General features: G+C 45.1%; 1 protein-coding gene across 22 annotated transcripts in view; it reads left to right on the top strand.

Annotated features, from left to right (window-relative positions):
• The window catches only part of AOPEP (aminopeptidase O (putative)), a 539,402-nt gene that overhangs the window by 204,154 nt on the left and 317,482 nt on the right, over positions 1-17,766 (top strand). For 14 of the 22 annotated variants that reach the window (XR_007478127.1, XR_007478131.1, XR_007478129.1 and 11 more), the window contains exons 6-7: positions 1,641-1,830; positions 6,295-6,404. The exons of 3 other annotated variants lie outside the window; for them this stretch is intronic. Coding sequence is in view for 13 of the 19 variants with exons in the window: in XM_049711495.1 (XP_049567452.1) it covers positions 1,641-1,830; positions 6,295-6,404 (300 nt within the window). In the remaining 6 variants the exon portion in view is untranslated. Of the gene's footprint in view, positions 1-1,640; positions 1,831-6,294; positions 6,405-7,271; positions 16,282-17,766 lie in introns of those variants that run through there. 5 more of the 22 variants (XM_004283037.4, XM_033411434.2, XM_049711492.1 and 2 more) reach the window with 2 other exon arrangements.

Here is a 17,766-nt window from a genome sequence, read left to right as displayed (position 1 = left end):
TCCTGGGCCTCTGTTTCCTCCCTCCCTCCTTCCCTCCCTCTCACCCTTTTCCCTTTCCTTCCTGTCTGCCTTCCTTCCTTCCTTTTTTTTTTCTTTCCTGAGTTAGTGCTCTGAACTTCTGTTGTTTGCATCCTGCATCGCACCTTTGTATCCTAAATGCCCCAACTACACTTTTAATTCCTGGCGTTTCTGGTGGACTCTGCCGGGATCCTGGCTGACACCTTCTCATTTGCGCGCCTGCCCTGTTATTATTTCACATGAAAGCTGTCTATTTTGGCACACATGACTCCCGCGCTTTCAGTTGAGCTCTCTGAGCTGAACGGGCGATGCTGTGCAAGGCAAGTACAGGTGGGGTTTTCTCTACTGGCCGCCGTGGGGGCAGAGGACAAAACCGCAAGCCGTCCTGGCTTGCGCAGAGCCCACACGATGGCAAATGCATGGCTTTTAAAGGAACGAACCAGTGTGTACAGCTTCTTAATTTGGAAGGTTTCACGACTGCTTTTGTTCAATCGATGGAGGAGAGTGCTTTTTTTTTTTTTTTTTTCACTGTTGTGGCCTCTCCCGTTACGGTGCACAGGCTCCGGACGCACAGCCCCAGCGGCCATGGCTCACAGGCCCAGCCGCTCCGCGGCATGCGGGATCCTCCCGGACCTGGGCACGAACCCGTGTCCCCTGCATCGGCAGGCGGACTCTCAACCACTGCGCCACCAGGGAAGCCCAAGAGTGCTTTTTTTTTTAAGAGCAAATTCTTCATTCATAAGACGGTAAACGAGTCCTGTATAAATGAGAAATACCGAAGGTGGAATCACAGGAGGTATTTCCTTTGCCTCTTCTCTCTTCAGCCTCCCTTCTTCCCATTCCATCAATGCAATTCTAATCATGGTATTTGGGGTTTTAAAAGAAGGTGTGGGAAATGAGATTAGATAAATCTCCCAGGCTGGTGCCAGCCCTGGAACCATTTGCACACCTGAGTGAGTTAATTCCCTTCTTTCTCTCTCTGCTTAGTTTTATGTCATGGGAACGTATAAGCATCTATAGATAGAAGATACCTTTGAAAACCTCGGCCTCACAGAGACTCAGCCTTTATCAGAGTCTCTTGAAACCTCACCCACCCATGGCACCTAGGAGTTTGCTGCCTCTGTAACCACCCTCAGTCTGAACTAGGAAATGTTTGGTTCCATTCTTCTCGGCTTTCCCCGTCCTTCTGCATGACTTCTCACTTTGTTTGTAAGCTGCTCGGATTGTTTGGCTGAAGGGTCTTCTTTGATCACTGTCTCGACGGCATGGGCTTCACATTCTCACACCTGCTCTTCTTTTACAGTCCAGATTTCAGGGTAAGTGCTTCCATCGCCTTGTAATTTCTTCAGTGTGAAACCTCAGTGCAGGTTGCTTATTACAGGTAATAGCTGCTTGATGACGGAGACGACTGCTTGGCAGAAAAGGCAACCTGAACCTCTGCCAGGAACTTAAACTGCCACTTTATTTATTTCTAAAAGCACCTAAGCTGCGAGCCTATTGGTCGTGATCTAGCATGCACACGATAATAACAGGCTGGCAGGGCTGAGAAAGCCAGCCCTGGGGGCGGCCATGAGGACAGGCCCTGATAAGACTGTGTGTGTTTTCTCCCCCATGATCCACAGCCCACACCTCGTCTTCCTCTCTCAGAGCACCTTGACTGGAATGAGCCAGTTCTGTGGGACCCGTCTCTGCCATGAAATTGCTCACGCCTGGTTTGGCCTGGCTATCGGGGCCCGTGACTGGACGGAAGAGTGGCTCAGTGAAGGGTTCGCCACTCACTTGGAAGATGTATTCTGGGCCAAGGCGCAGCAGGTAGGTTTCAAGTGCACTAAGCATTTCACTACCCAGAGTCAAGTTCAACTCAGAGTCTTCCTATTCAACAGATAGGTATTGAGTGCTCATTATGCACTCAGGCACTTGTTCTATTTGCTTTGTAAATGGGAGGAGAGTCCTTGCTCCCCACGGGGTTCATGGTCTAGCGATGAGAGAGAGAACAGATACACGACTACATCTTTAACATGTAGTGATGAGTACTGTCAAGAAAATGAAGCCGGATAGAGAGAGGTGGGTTTAGTGCTGTTTTAGAATGTGCTTGTCAGAGAAGCTCTCTGATGAGGGGACATCTGAGCAAAGACTTGAAGAAAAGGTGGTACTGTGCATACTCAAGCACTCCTTTGTGGGATGGTTGTGGTGTGTTTTGTTTTATTAAATAATGAGATGAAATTTTAAATCCAGAATCATGATCTCAGATGTCTGCTGGCAAGTAATAAAGAAGGAAGCAGTTGGTGTTATAGATTCGGGAATAGTAAGGACTGTGGCAAACCGGAAGCTTCTCCTCAGCTCTAACCGATTGCTGTCATGCTGAAAGGAGGGCTCAATACAACCTGGACTTCTAGTTTTTTAAAGGAAATTATGACTCTGGATTTTTATGTGAAATTTACTAATTTAAAAACTATGCAAACCAAACATACACCGAGGCCAGATCTAGTCAACACACTCCCAGTTTGCAACCTCAACTTTTTTTTTTAAACTTTATTTTTATTTAAAAAAAATTTTAAATTTAGGTAAAATTGACCTATAACCTTACACTAGTTTTGGGTGTACAACATAATAATTCTATGTTTGTATACATTGTGAAATTATAACAAGTCTAGTTAACATTAGTCACCTTACATAGTTACAATTTTTTTTCTTGTGATGAAAACTTTAAGATCTACTCTCAACACTTCCAAAAATGCAATACTGTGTTATTAACTATAGTCACCTTTCTGTATATTACATCCCCAAGACTTGTTTATTTTAAATCTGGAAGATTGTACGTTTTGACCCCTTCACCCACTTCTCCCACTTTCTGACCCCTGTCTCTGGCAACCACCAGTCTGTTCTATGGATCTGTGGGCTTTTGTTTTTTACAACCTCAACTTTAAAGAATTAGCCACCGGCAATAAGGAAGATATGGCAGCTAACCGGCTTCCTGCTTATTTTCTAACTTCTAATATTTGGCTACTTCTGTTCCCTACCGTCTCTACACACTGGACTACTTGACTTTTTCTGAAATTCCCAAGTTTGTGCATATCTGCATGATTTTGTCCGAGTTCCTTCTGCCTGTTGAAATCCTATTTATCTTTCACTAGCAGCTCAAGGTCACCTTCCCTTGATAGCCCAGACTGTTCATCTCACTCACAGTTCAATAATACTCTTGTAGAAACTTTGGATTTCCACTGCATCTGTACTTACTCAGCTGTTTTTTCTCACTTTTTTCTTCTTCTTTCTATCGTCACGACTAGACTGTGACCCCTTTCAAAGTGGCACTGTGTCTTACTCATCCTCCCCCTTTCACACCTTGGCTGTAGAGCTAGCAGTGTGCATAGTTGTGTCCCCCTCCACACAGAATCCTGTGGAGAGAGGCCACCTGGAAGGTTCTCGAGCAAAGGGGCTGGGTTTGGAGTCGGACCGGACTTGGAATCCCAGCTTTGCTGTTTACAGTAGGTTATGTAGCCTCCCTGAGCCTCAGTTTCCTCATTTATAAAATGGGTATAGGAATGCTTAACCTTGCAGAGTGAAAGGGATAGTGTGTGAATGAGCTTAACACAGTGCCTGACACGTGGAGGGTGTCCAAGAAATACCAGTTCTCCTTTCTTGTTCTCTTCCTCTTTGATTTTGCCACCACGTTGCACACAGTAGGCATTCAGCCAGGATTAAATAGGTTTAGTGTAAATGTGCCTCTTTCACCATCACTTCCCTGAGGTACTTCCATCCTGAGACAATCAGATTTATGCTACTCTTCATAATCCTGAGTGTATGTCAGGCATCTGATGATCATCTCTCTGTCCTTTATCTCCTGAATCCCCAAAGAACGCTCCCCCTTTATCCTTCCCCTTGCCTGTACCTCCTGGAATCTCTTTGCTTGTGTCCTCCCTCCAGCTGCCCTACCTTACATCTGTCTCTACCAAAAAAGGCACGATGCTGGCCTGGCTGCATCTCACAACTGCACAACTTCCATGTGTCCATTCTGTGCTAGATCTGTAGGGATAAAAGGATAAGACTACAACGCTGCTCTGAAAGAGGTCAGAGTCTAATTTTGAAGATAAGGAAAGCACACAGTAGAAGGAAGAAGAAAATAAGTTAGAAAAGAGAGGTAAACACCAAATATTGTGGGAGTTCACAGGTGGAAGAGGCTGGGTATGAGAAAATCCAGAAAGCCTTCTTGGAGGAGGTGACTTCTTGTGGGTCTCAAAGGGAAAGTAGGAGTTGAAGTTTCTCTACCCCTCCTTTTCCCTTAACCTGGAGTAGGGGGCAATCCACCTCATCATCCTTTAAGGTACACGCAGTAAGTCTTCAATATGTGAAAACATGGACACCCCTGAAGTGAAGTGGCCATTCTAGAACCAGCACAAAGTTGGGAAACATTTCCAGAGTACATCCATTGCTCTGGCCCCTTCCTTGAAGGTTGAGTTAGACTGAACGGCTGATGGTCCCTGACAAGTGTTCACAGCAAGCCTCCCAAGCAGGAGAGGAGTGCTCCTTGGGGCAGGAAAGGGTGGGCCACCTCACGGGACTCCCAGTCAGCAGGTCATTTCATCACTGAACAGGGCGTGAGGGTGCCGTGTTGCTTTGCTGCCCAGGAGACTGCATTGTGCAGCACCGAGCATTAGCAAGTACAGCAAAGGGGAGTGAGAAATCTTTGAACTAGGAGATAGAAACCCACATTCCTCTCAGAGTGGCTTTCTGTAGGGAGAGGTGAATTGAGTTAGTGGCAAGTTGAATCGTATAACTTGTCATCAACTTGGAGAAAGTCTAAACTCCTTCACAGCTGTCATAGTCAGCTTGGTTTGCCATAACAAAGTACCACAGACCAGGAGACTTAAACAACAGACACTTGTTTTTCTCGCAGTTTGGGAGGTTGGAAATCCAAGACCAAGGTGCTGACAGGCTTGGTTTCTGGTGAGGCCTCTCTTCCCTGGCTTGGGAAGGGCCATCTTCTCACTGTGTCCTCACATGGCCTTTCCTCAGTGCACACATGGAGAGAGAGTTTTAGTGTCTCTTCCTCTTACTATAAAGACACCAACCCTATTAGATTAGGGCCCCATCCTTTTGAACTCATTTAACCTTAATTACCTCCTTAAAGGCCCTATCTCCAAATACAGTCACAGCTGTGATTAGGGCTTCAATACATGATTTTTGTTGGAGAAGGGGACAGCACAACTCAGTCCACGACAACAGGACACACACAGTGTCTTGATCACCTGGCCTCTGCCAGCTACTTGGCACCTCTGTCCCTCCCTGGCTGGCATCCTGCTCCCTGCCTGACCCTAACCCTCACCATTTTTAAAACATTTCACACTCTTGCCAGGTCCCACGAGCTTTGTACATGCTTTCCATCTTCCTGAAATTCCTCCTCCCCTGGCTGGCTCCTGCTTTCCCTGGGGAACACCTCTTCAGGAAAGCCTTCTGACCACCCTGGTTGGCCAGGTGGCATCTGGGTTCTTCCTTAACCCCTGCCATCACTGAGTTCTGATGGTTACCATGCTTATCTGTCTCCCTGGACTCCTCACATTCAGAGCTGTGTCCATTATGTCCTCAGGGCCTAGCAGAGAATCAGTAAATATCTGTTGAGGGAACTATTAGGGACCTTTAATTCCCAGAAATTCCTGTAGACACTGACAGTTCCCTCCACAGTGGATGCTCTGCTGCCCTCCCTTGTGGGGTTACAGCCATGGGGCCTTGTGAGCACATCGAGTGACAGGAGCCAATTCTGACCAGTAGGGCAGGGTGTGATGGCCTTCCCCTCCCCAAGAGTGAGTCCAGGCAGTGCACTCTTTCTGGTTATACGCAAACAGAATCATCTGGGTTGCATTAGCTGGCTGCACTGTAAACAGTCCTTAACAAAACTGAGGGCTGGAAAAAGTAGGAGGTAAATGGAGGGGACCTTTCCCACCCCGTGCAAGAAGACAAAGCAGGAAAAGGCTGGATGGGATCAGAGTGGAAATGGCTCCCTAGGGAGGTCTGCTCTTTCCAGGCCAGGGGTGGAGGTGAGGGGGCAGGGGGAGGTTCCGGGGCCAGGAGGCACCTCCCAAACAGGCAGCGCAGGAGTGAGGGCTGGTTCTTTGTTTGAGGACCTAAGAGGCCCTTTCTGATGGAGCGCAAGGTGCGGCGGGGACTGTCTGTGCCATCCCCCTGAAACAAAGCCAGCTGCTCCAGTGGTGGCTCCGACTCCGCGGGAAGACGACAGTGACTGTGTCCTGAGCATTTGTGTTTGTGTGTCTGTGCTCCAAGCAGCTGGCCCCCCACGAGGCCCAGGAGCAGCGGGAGCTGAGGGCTTGCCTGCGCTGGCGTCGCCTCCAGGACGAGATGCGGAACTCCCCGGAGGATATGCAGGTGTTGAGGTAAAGCACTACGTGATCCCGTTACCTTCCGGTCCTCCCCATCACGCTCCTCCTTTCCTGCAAGGCACGTCCAGGCCATCTCTTAAATCTGCTGTGTTTCCTTTTTAAATTAAATTGGGCTAGATTACTCATCTTCCCAGGGATGTGATTGTTATGTTTTAAGTCTTTCAGGGTGTGGGTTTGGATTTGCCTTCTGACATTTTCCTAGTGTCTCTGTTCAGGAAAAAACTAGCACAAGGCCATTTCCGGGACCAAATTCTTCATTTGAAGTTCTAATAGTTACTTTATGTGGTGGCTGTGGACTTGGAGAAGGTTAGGGTCTGGTAGCCTGGCAGACAGTAACTCTTTAAAGCCAAAAGGAAAAAAAAAAACCTTTAAGAAAATATTGATTCCTAAGTGTTTAGTAGTAACAGATGTTTGTGTCAATGGGGCCTTTTGTTCCGGATGTGTCCCGGCAGGAGGCCACTCCTGTGCTGGTGGGAGGATTCTACTCTCAGCTCCTGTGTTGTATTTTCAGAGCGTTTCTTGCAGCACTGGTAGGATTACTTCTCGCCATTTTCCCATTTTTTTTGTCCCTCTCTGTTTGCTTGTTTTTTCTCCACTTCTGTAAATAGTTGTTGATCTGAAAGCTTGAGCCTCGGCCCCAGGAGCACTGTGATTGCTATGGCAACAGATGCTTTCATCCTGTCCCCTCTTGACTGGAGCCAAGCCTTTGGAATCTGCCATCAGACAGGTGGGAAGGCAGCCATCCGGGAATCACCCCTCATTTTAGATGGCAGCTCTGAAGGCCAGTCTACCGCCTGGGTAGAAGCCTGCCTGGACCCGTCCTGTTGTTGTTTGTTTTTAAATAAACACCCCTCTCTGCAGGACTGCCCACTGAGGCCAAAGTGTGAGGGGAATGCCGAGCCCAGCCTGACCCCAGCGAGGCTCGCCAGTCCTTTGTGCGGCACGGCAGCACAGGGTGTGGCCGCTCTTCCCACGGAGAAGTCCTCTCTCGCACGCTAAGTGCTGGCGTCTGCTGACTCATCCATTGTTTAGGAAAGCCGGAGCCGGGAGTCCTGTCTTCCCCACCCAGCGCCACTGTGCAAGCATCCGTTCACTCAGCCAGTGGGATGGCTACACCCACCGCCAACGTGGACAGGGTCCCTGCTCTCATGGAACTTGAACGTAGCAGGGACTCTCTTGTAGGCACAGCTAGTTACAGGTGGTGAGAAGTTCTGTGAAGGGAACGCCGAGATTTACAGTAAAGAGGCTGGGGAATGCCTCTCTGAAGAGCATCAAGGCCTGAGGCAGGAAAGGGCTTGCCATGCTGGTGCTCGAGGGGCAGAAAGGAAGGCAGTGTGGTTAGAAGGGCGGGGAGAGGCGGGCAGGAGCTCGATCATCCAGCCTTACCCTGAGCGCCATGGAAGCTGCCCCAGGGCCTTCAGCACGGAAGGATCCTTATCTGTCTTGTGCTTGCAGGCAGCAGACAGAAAGCCAGGAGAAGGGTTAGAAGGTTGTAGTAGTCCACGTTCGAGGTCCTGGTTGTGGCAGGGCGGACACAAGAAGCAGACCTGTTTAAGACATGTGTTGGCAGATCTTTGGTCTGTTGAATGTGGAGAAAAGGAAATTGCAAGTGTCCAGAATGACTTCGAGGCTTTTGACCAGAGCAGCTGAGTAGACAGGTGGTGATGCCATTTGGGGAGACGGTAAAGACTTTGGGAGGGGCAGGCTTTGGAGGGAAGAATAAAGATTTCAGTTTTGCATGTGTCAAGTTTGACATGCCAAATAGATATTCAATATTGAAAACTCAGTGAGGTTTACAAGTTAGGAGCTCATTGGAGAGGCTGGAACATTCAGCCTATGGAGACTTAAAATTCTGAGCACGTTGAAATGACCAGCTAGAGAGGAAAGTGAGAGAAGAGGTTGAGAGGAAGATGAGGGGCCCGTGGAGGAGCTGGGGAAATCAGTGCGGAGAAAACCCCGATGCCGGGAGTCATGGGAGTCAGGAAAGGAAATGCCGGCTGCTGCTGAGGGGTGTGTAAAAGGGGGGGAGAGAAGTGACCTTCGGGTGGACTGCATGAAAGGTGTTGGTGACCTTGACATGCAGGCATTAATTCATGAGCTGTGGAGAAGGGAGCCCGACTGAAGTGGGTAGAGGGGTGAATGGGAGGTCTGGAAGCAGAGACATTGAGTGTGGACTTTGTGAGAGATGTTGTGCCGGGAGGGGAGGCAAATGAGGATCAGGGAGGTTTGTTTTAAGGTGGCTGATGCAGGAACAAGCTTATGTGTGAGCTGTATAACTGGGCCAATCCTGCCAGCTCTCAAGACTCAGTTTCCCCACTCTCCAAGTCTCTAAGTCCCTTTGATGCCCCCAGTTCTGTATGACCATAGACCATCAGTTCGGGTAAGGACACTATAATTAACAGCAGTTGGTGAAACGTGTTCCCAACTTATAAGCAGTCAGATGGACCCTGGGAAGTCAGTGCACATGAGTGGAGAGCCTTGTCTCTGGGGTTCGTGGAGCTTCTGATGTCCAAGAGCTTTTCCTTTGTGTGTGGAGCCGGGAAAAGGAATACGCTATTTTTAGAACCTTGTGCTAAAAGGCTTATTATGGCATTTGTTTTTCTTTTTCTTAGTATTCAGAAATTGTGTTTGCCTAAATTTAGGCTAACCATGAAATGAGTGCATTTGAAAGATTTGTTGCCCATCAGTATGGAAAATATTGTTATCAGATGCACTTACAATGAAGAGGAAATGTTTCTGAACCTGCCCCAAATTATATAGTCTAGGTTTAGTTTATTCCCATCCCTTAGAATTCTCCCTTAAATGGGCTCAGAGAACCTAGAAATGACTGACAGTGAAAGGAAGAACCAGAGTTGTAAAAATTTGTTCTCGGATTTTTGCTTTAGTACACAAATAAGACCTTGGGAAAGAAGTCTCTTAAAACAATACAGTAGTCAAAGATGCTATCTTTTTTCTTTCTTGCTTTTAAGATACCCCATGGTCTTCAAATGATGGACCAAGAACAATTTAGAAGTCTTGGTTTCACGTTGCCAGAGGCAATGGAAACTTCTCCTACCCACCTTTGCAGCAACTTGCAACATGGTTGACCACTCCCTCTTTCTAAACACACTTTCTTCCCTTGGCTTCTGTGTCACACTCTCCTTGATTTCCTTCTACCTCACTGCTGGTCCTTCCCCACCTCTCCTGCTGGCTGTTTAACATCTTCACTTAGGTGACTCATGGCTTCGAAAGACCAGTTAAGGTGTCCAACATCATACAGCCAATAAAGAGCAGAGTGGGGATGGAAACAATCCTCTTTTCCTTACACCACCTCCCTGCCTCCAAAGAACTTGATATAGCATTTAGTTGCATTAAAAAAAAAATACTCCAGGTATCTTGAACTGTGGAAGGACATGAAGGTCGGGTTGGAAAAAGTATCCTTGGGCAGAGTATCTTTGTCTTTTTACACATGAGATTGTGTGTCTGATTATTTCAGTCAATAGTAGGGAAACAGGAAAACTCAATATTGTGTTGATGATAGCTATTGGAGGGGTATTGATAAAGTGAGAAGAGAAAAATTAAAATGATGTTTGTCTCTGACTTGCTAATTTCAGTAATTTATAAGAACTGTTTTCCATTTGTGCCTCCCATATATCCAGTGTTGAATCATGGCTCTCATCAAATGTGTCTTAAATTGACCTGCTTGTAAGTTTCATTTGGTTAAAACAGTTCCTTGTGTTTTCCGAGGTTTCTCAGCCTTCCCTGGCTGGGGAGCCTGTAATGTGGCTGCAGGCTCCCGAGGCATAGTTTCAAAATGCTAGGGTCACATTTCTGGCTCCATGCCTTTTCCCATTTGTTAATTATTAAAATGCCTTTCCCGTAGATGAGACCCCAGTGGCTCTCTCCAGACTTTCCCTCACCTCTCCCTCCACCAGGCCTGGGCAGAACCGTTTGCCCTTCAAAGCCTGATGTGACTCTTCCACTCTGCCCCGCCTGGCTGCCACCACTTCGCTCTCCGCTATTCGTTCCCCCACTCCCCCCACTCTTGTCCAGTGCAGCAGCCATGACTCTTGACAAGGAAGATGCCAGGGGGCTTCTGAAAGGCTCCCGTGCCTTTGGTCTCTAGGGTATAGCTGCGTCAGCATCTTCCCTTTAAGTGTTTTCAGTTAGTGTATCATGACAGGCCGGCGGGATGGAAGAGCTACGGTGGCGGGGTCAGAAGAAATCTCTGTTGGTTTTTATAGTTTGTGATTTATTATCACTTCCCCCTTTTTCTGGATTCATTGTTAAAGTCAAGCTCGTGCTGAGAAAAACGTTAAAATATATCACGTTGAGTAGGCGCTGACAAGCCCGGAGTCTGACGTGGCTCTTTCTAGCTGCTGCCTCCACAGTTGATACAATTCTAGAGAAATGCAGTCTCTTTTCCCATCTTCCTCATGAATCCCTCAGCCCCCTGGTTCCAAAGACATTCCATAATAATAATAGGGACCCCCCCCCCAAGTATGTAACTCTATCTACAGCCAAAATGAAATGTGCATGCCACAAGTTCTGTGAGTTTGCACGATGCCTAAGCACTGTGTATTCCATTTAACCGGTGAGACTTTTTTCCATTAAAAGCCTATGTGTAAACCTTCTCTAGTATTCATGAAGTTTTCACCTTTAAAGTTTTTTTTCAAAATTTTTATTTCTAGTCCTTGAAGAACATAGCAATCTTTCCCACCCACATGTGGGAACGTGTCCATTCTCAGCCGCACAAGCCTGCCTCATGGAAAAGCTCCAGCCCAGAGCTTCACTGCTGGGCCTGAACACTCCCCAGAATTCTTCTTCAGTCTCCACTGGCCCTGCAGGCATAAATAAATCCCTTCACTCCTCCTTGGGCAGCTCCCTTCTCCTTGCCTACGGTATTTATTCCAGACCTTCCCCATGCTCTCTTCCTTCTCTTGCCTCCTGTCCCACAGGGAAGGTGGAGGCCACCAGCCTATTCTCCCTTTGATTCTGTAAGCACATCAGCATGCAAATCTACCCTGACCTCTCAGATGCCTGAGTGCCAACTTGTCGGTCTCAGTACAGCTAAAGACAATTTTCTGGTTCCAGAAACAGAACTAGAAATGAATGTGCCTTGATGCAGATCATAGAGCTACATACATAAGTGAGTTTTGGAACCCTCTGCCCACGAGGGAGAAGGGAAGGAGGAGCTGTACACCAAGGGAGGATGAAGCTCTCATGACTTTGGACGTGAACTGGGGTCACAAGTCTAGGGAAACTTTTTCCATTTGACATCATCTCTTCCTGGTTGCCCTACATCTCACAGTGGTAATCCCCTCTCCCACTCCCATCTGCTCACCTCCAATAGCACTGAACTCATCCCTGGTAGCACAAGTTCACACACTCATCCAAGGTAGAAACCTGGGAAACTTGTCCAATTCCTCCCTCTCCCTGGGAGGGTTTAAGCCTTCACTATGAACTTACCTCATAAGTCTTTCTCAATTCGACGCTTCTCCACCCCTAATACCACTGTCTCTCTCTGTTTAGAGCTTAATGGCTTGCTGGCACCACTCTAATATCCTGTGACTTGTTTTTTCTACCTGTAGTCTAACCCCATCAAATCCATCTTCCTCACTGCCACTGAGGAGCTCTACTTAAAACCCATTATGATTCCACCACCTCCTTGCTTAAAACTCTTCAAAAGTTTCCCCTTGTCTCCAGGAAGAACTTCCACAGCAGGCAAAGCCCGGCACACCATCACTCCCATTCTTCTGGTCTCTTCTCTTACCATTCTTTGCTTCACTCTCTAGCCACCCCAAATAGTTCATAGAACCCTACTGTATTAGTTTGCCAGGGCTGCCATAACAAAATTCTACAGACTGGTATGTGGCTTAAACAGCAGAAATTAATTTTCTTGCAGTTATAGAGGCTAGAGGTCCAAGATCAAGGTATCTTCTGAGGTGTTTCTCCTTGGCTTGCAGATGGCTGCCTTCTCTTTGTTTCCTCACTTGGTCTTTTCTCTGTGTGTCTGCACTCCTGCCGTCTCTTTGTATGTCCTAATCTCTCCTTAGAAAGACACCAACCAGATTGGATAAAGGTCCAACCTAATGGCTTCATTTTAGCTTAACTCCTTCTTAAAGGCCTTATCTCCAAATGCAGTCACATCCTGAGGTACTGAGGGTTAGGGCTTCAACATAAAAATTTTGGAGAGATGTAATTCAGCCCATAACATCTACTGTCTGCCTGTTCTTTCTTATCTCCTTGCCTTTTTTTCATATTGTCTCTATTTAGAATATCCTTCCTTTGTTGCACGACTCCAGATCATTCTGACTCAGCACAGGTACAACTGCCTCCATAAGTCTCAGGCCCTACCCTGACAGGATAAGCTGGCAACCCTCCTCTCTACCCACTAAATGCTCTGCTTGTATCTCCACCCATGACCTTACTACATTATTTTATAATTATATTTAGAATGAGCCGTGTTAAATTCCCAATATTTGACTATTTTTAACCTATAAAAACAGCATTTTCACATTGCCCAGCTTGATACATCTCTCTTCTGACCCATCAACCTTCTGAACCTAGGGACTATGTCTTCTTTGCGTCTGTATACCACAGTGCTTGGCACTGAGTGGGTGCTTGATAAATATTGAAGAAGTGAATGCTGTAGACAGCATGATCTCTGTCCCTGAGTTTCTTTGTATATTATTCAGAGAGTTGAAATATTGGTCACGAGACAATAGATAGACAGATTCTAGGCTGCACCCTCAGAATTCAAAGAGCTGAGAGTTGAATATCGGTAAGCTTAGTTAGAAAGGGCCATTGGGAAGATGTGAGGCTTGAGCTGGGATGGTGAGAAAGAATTTCACTGAGGCTGGTAAAGCAGTGAAGAGAGGGGAACTCAATGAGCAAAGCCTGGCAGGCATAAACAGTGAATCGACTGTGGAAATGTCCATTAAGTGAGAATGGGTTTACTGAAGAGGAGAGCCGTTAAGAACCTATGAGACTGAAGGTGGACCAGGCTAGGTAATGGAGTTCCTTAGATGCCAAATTCAAGAGTTTGCGTGTGACCATCCAGGCGGTGGGGAGCTATTTTCAGTTCCAAGAATGATGTAATGCAAACGGAGTTCTGGGAAGATTACCCAGCCTTCGGGATAACACATGATCAGATAGACAAAGTGGAGAGGTCAGATAGAATTAGATGGCTGTTTCAGGAACCCAGACCTGAGATTAGAAGAACTTGGAATCCTCTTCTTGGATGGCCTAATAAGGCTTTGAATGAGTCACTTTGGAGTTATTCAAAACTGATTGAAATGTCAATACAGCTTCAAGAAGTCTTCTAATAATATGATGTAAAGCTATCCCTGATCGCAGATAAGGATCGACCCAATAAACGAACTGGTTGAATATGTGAGCTTTGTGAAGTTCGTTATGACTTTGAACAGAGTGAAGGGCAACAGTCCCAGTGCCTTCTTGGCCAAGACCTGGTCTATTCTGCCTCATTTTAGAGAAACATCAACTGAGGATGCAGAACTGAACTCTCTCCAGGGCTTGTCAGTGTTCAGTTCTCAACGCAGGGAAAGTAGTATAGGGTTAAGCAAGCCTGGAAGACAAACTGCCTGGATTTGAGTTCAGTGCTGACTCCACTACTTGCTATGTGACTCTGAGAGTTACACGACCATACTGAGCTTTAGACTCCTCGAATGGAATGGGAATAATAACACGACAGTTTCCACTTTATAGGTGAGTGTGAGGAATAGATGCCATGAGTACGTGCAAATCATTTAGAACACATGTGTTAGGCTGAATCACAGGAAATTGCCATTCTGATGGATCTAAAATAACCGATTATCGGCAATTTCCTGTGGTTCAACCTATAGTAAATACTCAGCACATGTTAGATACTGTCATCTAGACCCTCCGGCACCTGATAAAAGTTTGCCCAACAAGTGACAGAGGCACAGGACACAGCCCCCACAGACAGCCTCACTCTGCCTCCTGGTTCATTCTGGTTTCTGTCTCTCTTTCACTGCTGCCACCCTCCGGATGGCAACCACAGAGGCATCCTGCTCGTCTCTCTTTAACAACCAGAGCCTGGAAACACCTGCTTTTCCTCCTCACAAACTTACAATTGGCTGGAATGTTCAAAAAGTTAATTTTGCTAAGAAGTTAAGAGAATATTTTTTTAAAAGTGCAAGAGAATGCCTGGTTACAAATGAAAAGGATAGGGTTAAAAGCAAACCATCCCCCCCCCCAAAAAAAATCTGAACGTTAAACAAAGATGCTCAAATGAATAGCTTGAGGGAAGAATTAACTTGGCAATCCTTCTAAGACTAATGGGGTCCTCATACCTTCCTGGAACCTACTTCTGGTCTAATCTCTACATAAGGGCCACCCTGGTGTCCCCTCTGGCTCCACTTCCCTGGCCCCTATACAGAATCTGACTACCGCCCTGAGAAGAAAAACGTTCTTGCCTCTATGGCCTTCAAGAGTTCTAACCTGAGCTCGGACCGCTGGCACTGGCCTGTGAGTTTCCTAAATCTCTACCTCTGTATCCTGGAACTTCTGCCCTCTACCCTCCATCACTCAGGCTCGGGGTCCCCTCCACCCCATTCTCCCTGTCCATTCTTTTTTGCTGTTTGTTTTGCTTTTTTAATTTGAACCACACATGCTAGGCTGTGTAGTCTGTTTCTACCCTTTTGTGACTGGAGGCTTCTGTACCTGTGCCAGCATTTTCTGAAAAACTTGAGGGCTCTCAGCCAGCCAGAAACAGACTCTGTCCTTTCCTGTCTCAAAGGCCAGCTCCACCCCCTTGAGCTGCCCACTCAGTTCCTGTTTCCTGTTGGAGGGACACCCTCGGCTCTCACTTCTTTTACCCAGCAAAGATGACAGACATGTCCTGAATAGTTGAACTCAAATAACCCTTCCTTATTCATTTTTCTAGACCATTCTCTGGTTACTCATCACTCAGGTATTTCTAAGGGAGGGGTAGAATTCTCTTTTATAGGCCCCTAATAACATACTTACTGTACATGGTGTTTCATTTTTTGCAATAACACTTGGTAGAGTTTTTTTAATATAGAAAAACATAAAGAAGGAATAAAGTTGTTCATAATCACTATTTAGTTAGCCATTTTTTTAAAAATACAAGTATATCATGGGAAATTTCAGTTTAGAAAAGTATAAAATTCCATCCCCACCACCGTAGTCCTCACCCTAAGGTAATCACTGCTAGCATTTTCTTGTGAATCCTTCAGAAAATAAATTTTATAAGTATATGTGCATAGTTTTTCTGTTTTGCTGCCCTGTGGGGCACTGATTCATTATAACAGTATTTGCCCGTGAAATATTTTCTTAAAAAATAATTCATCTCCATAAACCAACCTATAATAGTTCACTCCTATTTTGCTCATCCTTGGAGGATATCTCATGCCCTCAGCCAATCCTAGCACTATGTATATTACATTCTTGGCTAATGAGTGTTAGTTTCCCATTCAGAAAAACTCTCAACCAGTGAGTACTTTCTCATGTAATCCTAAATTGACTCTGTTCTACAAATTATTTGCTTACTCCCTGTAGGTCTCCCCCATGCTCCCCAAAACTATTGTGTTTTGGCCAATAGTTTTGACCAAGAACAGCTGACAAAAATTGTGCAACTATTTGACTGAACCTGCTTCAAAGATACATAATGTCTTTAATATGTAGTAAGAAAAACTTCTTGCTACATATTAAAATCCAGTTTTATAGGGACTCCTCCCCCTTTCAAGTCAGTGGTTGAGGAGAGAAGGGCTAAAAAAGAGGAATTGTATTTCTGTTAAACATTGTACTGGAGGGTCTAGCCAAGGCAATTAGGCAAGAAAGTGAAATAAAAGACATCCACGTTGGAAAGGAAGAAGTAAAACTATCTTTTTGCAGATGACATAATCTTATATATAGAAAATCCGAAGGAAGGCATCCTCCCCCAAACACTGTTAAAACTAATAAACAAGTTCAGTAAGATTGCAAGATACAAGAGCAACATACAAAAGACAGTTGTGCTTCTTTTTTTTAATTGAATATTGTGTTAGTTTCAGGTGTACAGCAAAGTGATTCAGTTATACACACACACACACACACACACACACACACACACACACACACATATACATCTATATTCTTTTTTTCTATTGTCTGCCATTTTGGTTAATTACAAGATATTGAATATAGTTCCCTGTGCTATACAATAAATCCTCTTGTTTATCTATTTTATATATGGTAGTGTGTATCTGCTAATCCTGAATTCCCAATCTATCCCTCTCCCCAACTTCCCCTTTGGTAACCATAAGTTTGTTTTCTGTGTCTGTGAGTCTCTTTCTGTTCTGTAAATAAGTTCATTTGTACTATTTTTAAGATTCCACATATAAGTAATATCATATGATGTTTGTCTTTATCTGACTTACTTCACTTAGTATGATAATCTCTAGGTCCATCCATGTTGCTGCAAATGGCATTAATTCATTCTTTGTTATGGCTGAGTAATGTTCCATTGTGTGTACCACACCTTCTTTATTCATCAAGACAGTTGTGTTTCTATACACTAGCTATAAATAATCTGAAAAGGAGATTAAAAAATAAATTCATTTATAATAACATCAAAACTGATAAAATACTTAGGAATACATTTAACAAAAGAAGTGCAAAATGTATACTGGAAACTACAAAACACTGTTGAAAGAAATTAAAGAAGAACTAAATAATTGGAAAAGCATCTTGCGTTCACAAATTGGAAGACTTAGGGTCCTTAAGATGCAATCCTCCCTACACTGATCTACAGATCCAGTATAATCCCTGTTACAATTTCAGTGGCCTTGTTTTTTTTGCAAAAATGGACAAGCTGATCCTAAGATTCACATGGAAATTCAAGGGACCCAGAATAGTCAAAACAATCTTGAAGAAGAAGAACAAAGGTGGCGTACTCATACTTCTCAGTTTGAATACTTACTGCAAAGCTACTGTACTCAGGACAACGTGGTACTGGCATAAGGACAGACATATAGATCAATGGAATAAAACTGAGAGTCTAAAAACAAACCCTTTCATTTATGGTCAATTGGCTTTTGACAAGGGTGCCAGAACTATTCAATGGGAGAAAGAATATTCTTTTCTACAAATGTTCATGGGACAACTGGATACACATGCGGAAGAATGAAGTTAGACCCTCTGCTTCATACCACATACAAAAATTGACTCAACATAGATCAAAGACCTAAATGTAAGAGCTAAAACTATAAAACTATTAGGAAAAAAGCCATAGCTATAAGTCTTCATGAACTTGGTTTAGGTAACAGTTTCTTAGATATGACACCTAAAAAGGGTCAAAAATCAAAGAGGGAAAAATATCAATAAATTGAAC

This window comes from Orcinus orca, chromosome 6 (assembly GCF_937001465.1).
Source record: "Orcinus orca chromosome 6, mOrcOrc1.1, whole genome shotgun sequence".
NCBI classification, from domain to species: domain Eukaryota; kingdom Metazoa; phylum Chordata; class Mammalia; order Artiodactyla; family Delphinidae; genus Orcinus; species Orcinus orca.
This window is presented reverse-complemented; position numbering and strand designations above follow the sequence as displayed.